This window comes from Uloborus diversus, chromosome 9, assembly GCF_026930045.1.
Source record: "Uloborus diversus isolate 005 chromosome 9, Udiv.v.3.1, whole genome shotgun sequence".
In the NCBI taxonomy this organism is placed as follows: domain Eukaryota; kingdom Metazoa; phylum Arthropoda; class Arachnida; order Araneae; family Uloboridae; genus Uloborus; species Uloborus diversus.
In genome coordinates, this window is record NC_072739.1 from 60,288,662 (window position 1) to 60,301,753 (window position 13,092).

The following is a 13,092-nucleotide window of genomic DNA, read 5'->3' on the forward strand; positions in this document are numbered from 1 at the left end:
ACAATTTTTCTGGCATCTGGATATGATATGTTCTGAGTGGTTTTGATTACTTGTATTTCCTTTTCGGAGAGCCAGTTTGGACATTTTCTAGAGTAGGACGGGTGATCTCCTTTGCAGTTGACACATTTGTATTCCTTTTTGCATTCATTGCTGTCGTGGCCGGGCTCAGCGCACCTGGCACAAGTTTCTGCACCACGGCATGACAGTCTGGAATGCCCAAAGCGCTGGCACTTAAAGCACCGTAGCGGGTTAGGAATATATGGTCTAACAGGGCAGGAGAGATAACCAGCTTTGACACGTGAAGGGAGGATAGGCGTACTAAAAGTCAGAATGATATGTTTAGTACTCTGCATTTCGCCATTGCGTTTAATAGTGATCCTCTTCACTCCACTTACGTGTTGGTCTTTCATTTCTTCTAGAATTTCCTTCTCTGATGTAAATAGAAGGTCTGGCTCTGAAATAACTCCCCGAGAAAAGTTTAGAGTTGAGTGAGCTGTAACTGTACATAGATATGAGCTTAGTTGTTTGATAGCTAGAATAGGTTGAACTTGTTTAGGATGTTTGATTTCAACTAATAGTTCGCCAGTGCGTAGCTTTTTTACTGATTGGAACTCGCCGATAAGATTTATTAATGCCTTGTTAATTAAGAATGGGGATACAGCAGTGAATGTTAGGTTTTCATTTCTTTTGATTATAAAAAATTTTGCAGAGCTGAACGAGTCTTTCTGACGCTCCCCACAAGGGGGAGAAGTGTTCTTTGTGTTTTCTTCCATAAACGAACCAGAGAACTAGGGGGAAAAGATGGGGTCTAGCCCCTGTGTAGCCCCCCACACAGAGGTAAGGCTGCGTACGACAGGGTTCGCCTGCTATCCCTGAAGTCTCCCGTTTGAGGCACCGACTACCCCCGGTACCACGCAGCCATCGGCACGGTTGACACGCCTTGGCTTAGGGGTTTTTGTCCGCATTTGGTAAGCGTGATGAGGGAAGGAAGGGAGAAAAATCCCCTCCCGCCGATATTCTGTTTGAGCAACTGGGGGTTCACGACTCCTCCCAAGAGGTCGCCCCGAACTCACCACGCCGCAAGCCCCCCCACCACGACAAGGTAAACGGACACGGGGGGGAATCATGGCTGGAAGCATTTCTTTTCGTTCTTTTAGGCATGAGATCTGTCATGAATGAGGACTTGGGATGATGATCTGCTGAACTCGTATACGGATCCCCTTTAGCATTGCCAGGATAATTCTTTTGAAAAGTCCCTACCAACCGTAAAGCATTCTAAGGGGTACCACAACACATGGAAATAGATTAGTGTCTTTGTTTCTAAACAACTTTCAAATTGCTCTCGCGTATTTCTGTACAATAACTTGAACATTGCTTCCACACAGAAATCTAGCGAAAAGTTAAAAGAGTTTCAATCGATCGAGTAAAACCATGTTTCTTAAAAGGAAAGAAATGGATATGACTTCCCAAGAACTTTATTCCAAGCAAACAGAACTTGCTCGAACGCCTGAATTCAAGACTAATTAAGAAAATTCTAATCTTCAGAATCAAAATCAGACTACCAAATCTGGTAGACATGTGAAATTTCCCAGTTACATAAAAGATTATTTTTCGTAATCGTTTTTTCTTGAAAGGAGGTGTGTAGAGTAGCCTTGGCCACATTGATTTTTATATTTTTTAACTGTACATTATCTGTTATTCGCAACTCCAGAGCTCGAATACGCTACCTTGCGAAGATTAACAATACTAAAGAAAAAGGTAAAACATTCCATTCCACGTGTTTTCTTTGGGGTAAATTACAGGCTTTAGACAGTTTATGATGTAATGTAATTTCAGAAGAATAGAAAAGAAAGCTTTCCACAAACACGATGAAAAATTACTGTCATTCACTAAGCGTCAAAGCAAGTTATAAGTTGCGGCGTGTGTTTGTTTTACCTCTTTCGTCCGCCATTAAACAGTGGCTGCAGCGCCCCCTATAGTTTATTGGAGTTGCGAATAGTCCTGCGCTTTGCTTCCGGTTTTTAATTGTTGCCAGAAACAAGGAAAAATAATAGTAATTATAAATTTAAAATACTTTCGCTTTTTAATTGTTTTGACGTTCCCCTACTGTACTTAAAATCATGAGATAAACCTGGACTGATATTTTGCTCACGATTTTTAGGAAATGGAATGCCCGTTGACCGTGTCATTGTTGGTGGAGTTGAAGCAAATGCGAACTCTTGGCCTTGGATGGTAAGTATATACATTTTTTTTACAAAAATTGAAATGAGAGTTATGAAAGTAAAATACAAATGAAAGAATACTTCTGAAACATTTAAATGAAAATGAAAGAATACTACTTTTGCATTATTTAGTTTGTCAGCATTATGCATTACTGGTACACTGATGATGCATGAAGAGAATATGCAATGAGAGAATATACTAAAGTAAGAAGAATGAATAAAGGTCTTAATACACAGGGCAATCATCAGCAACTTTTTCCGGCAAATCTATGTATTTCTACATGGAAAAAATTGCTCGGTGTCACTAACAATTGCCGGCAATAATTGTTCCTAGTTGCCGGTTTAATCCAATGAGAATTTTCCCGATTGCGTGCGGTCAGCTTTTTCTCTCCGCCCTTCTCCTTAGCAAAAAGAAAAAAACACGGCGACATAGAACATCACATCACACCCGAGGATCCCCTGTTCTTATCACAGTAGTGACTTGCCCAGATTAGGGACCCTAGGGAAGTGGCGACATAGAACAGCTTTTCTGTGCTAAATGAAGCAGTTACATCTGTAACAATAGACACATAGTCCACATAGATGGAGTCACTTTCGATCGAGTGCATAGAACAAAGAATTTTGTGGTACCACAAAAAATTACAACTGATGACAATTTTTGCTGGAATTTGCCATAACAGGAACACTTGGCGCGTTTTTCAGAATTTTTCGCCAAGAATAGTACCCAACGCTTGTCATTTTTTCTCTATCTTTCTTTTTTCTGATCTCAATATACATAAAGGAAACACTTCAATACGTTTTTTTCTTTTTCAAAACACAGCCCCCCCCCCTTTTTTTTTTGCTAATTTATGAAAGAAATTAAAACTGCCGAAAAATGTAAACCATGAAAAATGGATTTTAATCAAAACAAAGCCAACACTAATCAAAAGAATTCTGGGTAGGAAATTAATCGCTGATTTGAGGCGTTTCATGTTCACAGTATGACAATTTAATTTAACTGTTTCTGCGGTACAAAAAAAAATTTGAAATTAGATAATAAAAAGAAAGTATCACAAAGGACTCAAATGGACATTAATGTCCGTTTTTGGGACTTAGAAAAATCAGAAGTTAGTACTAGGTTTCTTACTTCAGTGTTCTTGACTAGTGCTACTTCGGATGCCTTAAGAACAGCATTCAAAGATGCTTTAAAACCTATTTTAAATATAAAGTACATAGTGCAAATTGCGATGGATGGACCAAATGTGAACCAAAAGTTTATTTCGTGATCTGAAAGAAGAGATTCAATCAGAAGACGAGGCTGTCATTATCAACATAGGCACATGTGGACTGCACACTATGCACTGTGCGTTTAAGTCTGTAATAAAAGAAACAGGCTGGCTAGTTATTGAATATCTACGAGCGCTGTATAACTTATTTAAAGATGTTCCAGCTCGTAGAGGTCCATATACTGAAGTTTCAGGGTCTAAAGTCTTTCCCAAAAAATTTTGTTCTGTTCGTTGGCGGGAAAGTAGTGATGTTGCCCAGCGGGCGATTGAAATTTTACCAAATATCATTAAATTTGTAAACACAGCTCAAGAAAATAATAATAATAATTTGAATTTTGACATCTTGAATTCAAATTATGTTTTTCGCAATCACGAGTGTGTGTGTGTGTAGGCGTGTGTGTTTGTGTCTGTGTGCAGGTATGAGTGTGTATGTGTGTGTTCTCCCGCGGTCCAAACAGGCAGACGACCAACCTCTTTAAAGGCAATGGCACATCCATTCTAACGAATAGTACTGGATCCGGTAACTTAACTGTTTTATTGGTAAGACTATGTCATTTCAGGGCAATGAAGAAACGAAAAGGAGGGTCAACAATGAGCGCTACCTACTGGAGTTTAGGGTTCATCCACTGGAATTTCAGTTAAAATTTCAACAATAAAAATATCACCAAACAGGCAATGGCTTCGTTCAAATGTAGAAGCAGTTTTCACCCGTCATATCTTGACGGGCGAATTTCTAGTTAATAAAATAAGTATGTAGTAATAACAACACAATTCTTACTTTTCTTTACTAATAATAATGCTGAACGTCTGAATCTCTGTCTGGACGCCTAGACCGTTCGGCTTATTTTCATGAAATTTGGCACAAAATTAGTTTGTACAACGGGGGTGTGCACCACGAAGTGATTTTTCAAAAATTTGATTTTATTCTTTTTCTTTTCCAATTTTAAGAACATTTTACCCAGCAAATTATCATAACATGGACAAGCAAATCAACATAACGTGGACGAGCAAATTACTATAACAAGAGTGAGCAAATGAACATAGCAAATTGGCGAGAAATTCATCATTTGTAAATATACAGGCGAACCAAAATGACCTTTTTATTTTCTACTCCAGGCAAAGCCGTGCGGGTACCACTAGTAATAAATATATTTGAAATTTATATGTGTTCTGGCTCGCATATATGAGGTGCGGCCCTCGAGTACAAAAAGGTTAGGCACCATTGTTCTAAAGTTAGGGTAAAAAATCCGAAATAGGCACAAATACGAAGTTATGTACAATTAAAAATTCCATTCTTTTCTAGGTAGCTATCTTTAAGGAAGCTTTCTCCGGAGGCAGCAAACGATTCCTATGTGGGGCATCTCTCATCAGCAAGCGCTATGTTCTCACGGCAGCCCACTGTTTCGATGCAGAGCGAGGAAACATGTAAGTTGTGTGTGTATGTTTTTTAAGCAGATTAATAATGTCTTAGTATTGTCTGACCACGGATTGTATGGAAAAACAAACATCCGTCTTACAGCCGGAAATGGACGAATCTATTATTTTTTACCGATGTCAGCTTTTGCAGAAGCAGAGTCTCATTCAAATAAGCGGAATACGCGCATCAAATTTTTACTTTTCCCGCTCATTCCGATAGATTCGTCTCATCTGGACGTTCCATACAATCCGTGGTTGGACAGTAGCACATTTATTGTGGAGACCTGGAAGAAACATCGTCTGATATAGCCACTTCTTTCGAGTGTTTTGCAGATACTATCGCAATACCAGTACTACTAGTTTCATCTTCGACTAGAAATGAGTAAAATCACAAAATTACTATTGATAATATCTATACTTAAAAAAACTATACACATTCAATATTTTTAAACCTTAAGGGGAAAATAAAAACTTTTTGAGTAGCACACAGTTAGTGTATATCCTGAGACGAAAGAACTGACTTACTGTTCAAAAAATTTGCAACTAAAATTATTATTTATATAGAGCTGTGGGCAGGTAAGCGGCAGTAACTGCAGAGGTTTCAATTTTAATTTTCTAGCATTATTGAAATCTATATTACTTTAGTTTTATGGTACATACATGTTTATTTGGTTGCAGCTATAAAAAAAAAAAAAAAAAAAAAAAAACATTTTTTTTTAGCAGTAGTAATTAGCAGTGACTGCTTTTATCGTTACATTGTGCAGGTAATCGGTAGTATGTACTTACTCCTCTTTACCTGCCCACGGAAGAACGGAAAAGTTCTACCGTGAGCAGGCAAACGGCAGTAACTGCAAATTTTTCCATTTTCCTCTATTTGAATTTTTGAAATTGTTTGCCTATAACCGTTCTGCCGTGGGTAGATAAACGGCAGTCACTGCAAATTTTTCGATTTTCATTTTTTTTTCTTTTCTTTTTTTTTTTTTTGAAGTCTATATTACTTTAGTTTTGTGATGCAAACATGTTTATTTGGTTGCCGCTGAATAAAAGCTTTTTATTTTATTAGTGGCAATTAGCAGTAACTGCTTTTGTCGCTACATTGTGCTTTGTGGCTTTGTGCAGGCAATCAGCAGTATGTACTTACTGTTTTGACAGGGTTGCCAGATAGAACAATAAATGCGGAACAGGCTTCTAAGAGCGAAAGGAGGAGGGGGGGGGATATTTCTTTTGTTGCTCAAAACGCAAGCAGGAATGCCTTCCAGGGGAAATCGCGGGAGGTCATTGTGACCCTTTATTTGTAAAATTTAGGGACAAAATTGCAACACTGCATTTTTTTTAAAAATGATTCATTGTCGGTTCTCTTTAGATGTAGGTATGCGTGCCAGGTGGTATTTTATCATTCGGTAAAATTGGGAAGTCATTCAGTAAATTGGAAATCACCGCCTCTCAAAAATTTAACTTTGGGGCGTCCTGGAGCGAAAGAGATACTTAAAACTATTATTAAGGGGAAAGAATCATTTTTTATTTCAAATAAAGCCGAAGAAAACGTTTTGTAACTTCACAGAACTCAGGAATTTCTTTTGCAAATCCTCTGATTCTTCAAATTCGTGTTTGAAAAACAGTAAAACAAAATTATTTCTTGCTAATCTAAATTTAAAAGATAACACATGTGGAAACACAAGCATTACTAGGCAAACAATAAAAAAACGCATTAGGAACAGAACGAGTCTGTTCTAATTGTTTTATTTTGTTTTGTCGAAAGCGATATTTAAACCATTTAACACTAAGCTGTTGCACTTTTAGTACTTCGATGAGAGCCATTGTTAACACACGAAGAGTTTCAAGGGCCTAAATTTTTATAGGATTACAAGTCAGTCTGCCTCACGAAAAGGATTGTAGTTTTCCATGAAACCTACGCCGTCGTTGGGGATCAAAGGAAAGCTCAAAGTGTATCCAGTAAAAAGAGGAAGAACATATCATTGCTCTGGCATGAGGCCATAGCTGGACAAAAAGCAGAAGAATGGCCTAATCATTTGTTAAAGCTTTAGTAATAGAGGTGGGTAGCAAAACGATCTTCTGCTGGATAGACAATTGTACGACCCAAAATAAAAATTAGTGCCTTTTTACCACCATGATTGCACTGATAAGCAAGAAGATAAATGCAGTGACGATTTCTTTCAGATATTTCGAACCAGATCTCACATTCATGAGTACTGATTCCATTCATTATGGCATACAGCAAGAGATAAAAAGGTGACGAGGAAATGTATTTGATTTTCACGATTTTGAACAGATTGTGGCTTCTTCCAAGTACAACAAAATTACTGTCATCGGCATGACTACGAATGACTTCAGTGGTTTCCTTGCAGAACAATCTCAATGGAAACTGAAACCTATACGTCAAGACCGTACATAGAGGACATTATCGAAGTTAGTTCCGCCGAGGTTCCCGGAATCTCTTCTACATAGTGGATCATGAAAATAATCAGTTCAAAGAGTATGTTTTCCAAAAATTGTTCTGAACTGAAGATTTTCATGTCTGCCTCACCTCTTCGTTCGGGACCTGGAGGAAATCCACTAAAGAAGAAACATGAAATTACTCAGAAATTGCGCCACTACTGCCAGAAAACCGAAGATTCCTATAGGAGGCTCTCACAGACAATGATGAATCAGAAGATTAAGTAGATGTGCTAAAAATAAAAATCCGCTGAAGGTTTTTACTGTTCAATGTTTTATTAAAGTCAAAAAATATATATATTGAACTCTCCAGGCAATTTGCATTAAGAAAAGTAAGTTTGCTGTGCTCTCCAGTGGTTAATATTCGAACAAAAAATCTGTCATTATTTTACAAAGAAGATAACGTCCTTTGAAGGCCTTTAAGCGAGAAAAAAGAGAAAATTAAAAATGTTCGTACTGTGGTACTCTTCTTCCAAACGAGTGATCAGGGGCGGATTTACTAGGGTGGCGGTGGGGGGTGACTGCCCCCGCCGTGACTGTCATTTTCTAAGACCAATAATATAGGATTAAAGGAATTACTAGCAATCGCTGCTAATTTCAATCAAGTACATTCCATAAATTTGCTTTAAATTAAGTTTAGACAGTTATTGTACTTCTATATATGTCTTCCAACCTTTTTCTTCCATGGACTACACTATACTGGTATGATAATACATTGCTATGACTTAAAACAGTGCTTTCAAACCTTGGGGGGTGATAACCCCCAATGAGAAGATTTTGACGCTTCAAGGGGGCGATAAATTCGTGAGGGGCGATTAATGTTTAAAAGATCAAAGTAGCTGCAAACATCAAGACTGATCTCTAACTCTACCGTACCACCAGTTACACCTGCAGCTAGGAACTTGGAACTTAATGGTGATGTACCGGATTGGGGTTTTGGGAAAGGAGAAATGACCAACACGTGCCGAAACTCTCGGAATTGGATGTTGCTCACGACGGAATCTTGAAGATGATTTTGACCAATTGCTTTTCTACAAGTAACCGGAAGGTCACTTGTAGAAAATCATCGTTAAACTAATCTGTCGCAAGCTTGCATTGCAAAGGCAGTTGCTACAACGGAATAAAAATATCTGTCCAGGACAAAGGGGGCGACGATGATAACAATACATTACCAATTTCTTGAACAACTTTTCCACTGCTGGTAACATGTCCCTTCAACCTCTGAATAAAACCAAGATGTCAGACCAGAAATGATATTTTTTTATTTTATAATTACTGTCAGTCCATATTCCATATAAAGTTTCAAATTATGATTAGTAATAATGTAAGAAAAACTAAAATCACAAAAAGGTGCTGCCGGTCAGCTACATTTACCTTATTTCTATCATTAAAATTTTCATTATCATGCCATAGCTTCACATATTCATTTCAATAAGAATAACGAAATTGGGTACATGCTAGAACTTAATAGTTTTTGATTGCTTGTCAACTGGGTGTCGCGATGATAGGGCATAGGCTTCGTATTTCTTTGCTATCAGGTTTGAATCTAACACCTAACAATGTTCTGAAGTCAAAAATTATCGCATATCATGCACACTACGCCCCTGTTTTGAGCACTCATTGACTGAACTATAGCTACTCTTTACATTTTTGGAAGGGGTTGAGAGAGGGAAAATAGGAATTATGCTTCTCTTCTTTAAGCATTGATATATTCTACTTCCCTCAGATTTAGAATGGCAATAACTAATCAAAGATATTAAAATAATTTATTAGGGACTACTAATACAAGTTGAACTTGGTGGGCAGTTGTTTTTCATGTCACATACAGGTTGTCAGTGATCTAAAAATATTACACACGCAAACATTAAGGATTCAATATGAGGTAAAATAATAGGTGAATAAAACATTGTTACAAAAAGGTTGTTGTCGGGATGTGATTTCGTTATCTATAAACACTTAACTACATCACAAACATGAATACTATGGCGTAGCAGTAATTGAAATTGAACAAGCCACCAGGGCGTGGTTACATCGTGCTTCTCCCATTGAGTGTAAAGTTGGCGAGAAGTTTAAATTCAGACACTTTCCCATTGAAAAAAAAAACTTATGGCAAAACCATGGTTACTCATTACTCAATCGCTGAATAAAAAGATTCCATTCTAAAAGTTTTTAAGACATTATACACCGTTTAATTACAGATAATTATTGATATGTTAAAATTGTTTCAAGGTTACTATGTAAGAAAAAAAATTATATGGTTTGTAAGAAAATTTGCACGGAAAGTGTTTCGTTTTTCTTAATATTTCATTTTGTGCGCACAGGAGTGCATTTGACATGAAATCTCGATTTGTTACTGCTCGAGCAATCGATGACGGAGCTCTCAAATAGAACTCCAGTGGACTGACTATACAGCTCAGGGTTTTTTTTGAATAGCATTCTGATTTTTATAATTTTTCTTCTTCTTTCAGAGTTCCTTCTAAATTCTTTGTAGTCGTCGGAGCCCACACAACCAAGGATGGCACAGAGTATCCAGTAGAAGATATAACTATACATGCAAGTTATAAGATCAAGCAGTATTATAATGATATCGCACTGCTAAAGGTAGGAAAGGAAGTGGTTCTCGGAAAGAAGGTGTATCCTGTATGCTTGCCATCGGAAAATTTGAGGAGTAAAATTAAACCTGAAGAAAATACTGTCACTGTTACTGGGTGGGGTGACACGTCTTTTGGTATGTCTTACTTTGACTAAATCAATTGTTGTGCTTTTGAATATATAATGATATTAGTTATGTAATTCTAAAACTGGTGAAAACATTTCAATCGCTGACAACGACTGATACACGGTCAAGTATCGAATCTTGCTCCATTTTTCTTTGTACTTTTTTCAACATCAGTGTTTCTTCTCAATTTTTTTTTAGCTTTTAAGCATCCAGTTGCGATGACTAGAAAATAGTGGTGCGACATCGATGGCAAAACATCATGTTGGAAATTAAAACATCGATGGTACTGATACATCGACCAAAAAACATCGATGTTTCCGAACATCGATGTTTTAAAACATCGATCTTTTTGTCAATATTTAACATACATTTTTTAATACACTACACTACCAACTTAGCAACAAATTTAATCAATGTTTCTTAATGGATCAGGGGATTCGTTTGGCATTGCGTCTAATTTAAGCAATACAAAAGAATACGAACCCCACGAATATATTGAAACTACTGAACTGCAAATCATGAATACATTTTAATAGGAATAATTTCGCAACATCTTGGTGCTATAATAATATAATAAGACAAAAAATGATAATAAGACATGCAACAATTAATACAAACTATAGTTAAATCTGCGAAAAAATATATCATAGCACTTACAGTCAGTTGTATGATGAGAAAGAGTTGTGCAAATTATATTAAAAGTACAAAATTAGTTCTGACAATTATTAATAAGAGCAAGGAATGTTTTGTACTGTTAGTGCTATATAATTAAACACAAATTGTGAGTAATTCAGGGACGGCTTGTTGGGGGTAGACGCATTGGAGGATACAAGTGAGGGGGTCAAGGGGATCATAACACCACCCCCCAAACCCGCAACAGTATTTGAATGTTTGCTCGAAAACATAAAAAACTTGATCGAAACCGTAAGAAGTGTATACAAGGAGGAGGGGGGATCATGGGGGTCATGACCACCTCCTCCTATTAAAATCTGCGACAATACTTTGTCATGGGTTTCAAGGTTCATTGCATTTGAGTAGTGAAAATGACTGCTTGGAAAAAAAAAAAGCCGGACCGAAACCATAATAAGAAACAGTAAATAGTTCTCGATTTTTTTTTTTGGGGGGGGGGGGATTAACTACAGTAGAAGACCATTATAACGCACACCTTGGGACCAGAGTTTTTGCGTTATACAGGTTTTGGCGTTATATAGGTCATTTCACAAATTTTTAAACTAATATTCAAAATATATCTGTATATTAGCACTTCAGAATGAGTTTTATCTGTAGTGAGTATTAAAGCACTAATTTTACAATAAGTCATTCACAAATAAATATGTTTCTTTATTACAAGAAAGTGAAATATCCTGCACTTCAGCTAGCTTCATGGTTTGCATAACAGCTGCATTTTCAAGAACCATCTGGTATTTTCATTTTACTGTGAATGCTAATTTTCATTTAAAAGCTTTGAATTAAGATGAAAAGATGAAAAACTGATTCAAAATTTAATTTTGATAACAATTTTTATGTTTGCAAGGCAAAACAGAGGGATTTTTTAAACTTCAAAACTTATTGTTTACTTCTGAAAAGTTGTGCGGTTTATAGAGAACTGCGTTATACAGGTTGGCGTTATAAAGGTATTCTACTGTATTACTTTTCTATTTATAGCATACGCATTTAAAATATGTAGACAGTAAAAATAGTTTTTCTTGAGACAGTTAGTCTGCGGGGCTGGGTTCAGGAGCCAGTATAATGAAAAGTAACAAAGAAGTGTCTGACGCCCGTTTGCTTTTATAAGCAACAAATTTAATCAACAATAGTTTTTGTAAAACCGTATCCAAAGCTTCAGGCATCGATTCAATCGATAAAACATTTGAGTCCGTAAATGTTTTTTTTTTTTTAAATGTAAAGTCTTTATAGATTAGAATTTCTTTCTGTTGTAAAATTTAGATAGCTCAGTTTTTAGTCGTGCTGAGTTTATTTTTAAATGTGCTGTAAATAGTTTATTAGTTTAAATCGGTGTTTGGGATTTATTATTGTGCAAGAAATGTAAAATTTAAGTGCCGTGTTAGCGCAAAACCTCAATATACATAGGTTCTCGCAGGGGTGCCCACCTAGGCAGTGGCGGATACAAGGGGTGGGTCATAGGTGTCATGACCCCCTCCCCCCTCTAAAACTTCGACAATATTATCCGTTCGCATTGTATTCAAACACTTTATGGATAAAATGTAAATGATTTCAGTTTTTGTTTCAGTTTTTGAATTATTTTTAAAAGTAAATACTTGAAATACTACTGCTTTTAATTGTTTATAAAATGTATTCGTGAGGTTTTTGTCTTATTAGATGCCATATTTCTGACAGATGTGGTAGTTTTTAAACACCAAAGCAGTTTCAGAAATTTTTCATACCAAAAACCATAAGTTTATTCATGGAGGAGGGGGAGGGTCACTCTTTAGCATGAACCCCCTAAATTGTTAGTCTGTATCCACCCCTGGGTAGACGATAAGTAACCCCCAATATTTGGTGTTTAAGCGCATTTCTCTTTTCTCTGACTATTCCACCAGGCAGAGAAAAAACTCTTTCCGATGAAACAAAAGTCGCCATCACTATCAAATACTTCGACACAACTTTTAACAGTTCTGAATTTTTACAGTCATAATATTCACCGTAGCAATATATAGGATTCTCCTTAAGTTAAGGAATTAATGACTAAGAGCCTTAGAATCGACTGTAAGTTCTGGCAACAGACTACCAGTGTCGAGTTCTTCCAATATCTTTGACCTCTTCCTCACCCTCCAGTTATCTTTGACCATCTTGTAGTGATCCTTTCAAAAATCATCCTTTACACAGAAAAAACCGATCTTTTTAAATGTACGCAAATAAATGAAATTTTTGAAGCAATTCCATAAGTAAACTTAATTACCTAACGAGAAAATTGGAGCAAATTTTACTATAATTTTCAATTATAACACCAAAACACCAACATCAGAAAAACATCGAAACCAAAACATCGATTTTC

General features: G+C 36.5%; 1 protein-coding gene across 1 annotated transcript in view; it reads left to right on the forward strand.

Annotated features, from left to right (window-relative positions):
- The window catches only part of LOC129230684 (clotting factor G beta subunit-like), a 51,509-nt gene that overhangs the window by 23,642 nt on the left and 14,775 nt on the right, over positions 1 to 13,092 (forward strand). Inside the window, exons 5-7 of the mRNA XM_054865102.1 lie at positions 2,162 to 2,232; positions 4,791 to 4,912; positions 9,826 to 10,085. Coding sequence (XP_054721077.1) covers positions 2,162 to 2,232; positions 4,791 to 4,912; positions 9,826 to 10,085 — 453 coding nt within the window. The remainder of the gene's footprint in view (positions 1 to 2,161; positions 2,233 to 4,790; positions 4,913 to 9,825; positions 10,086 to 13,092) is intronic.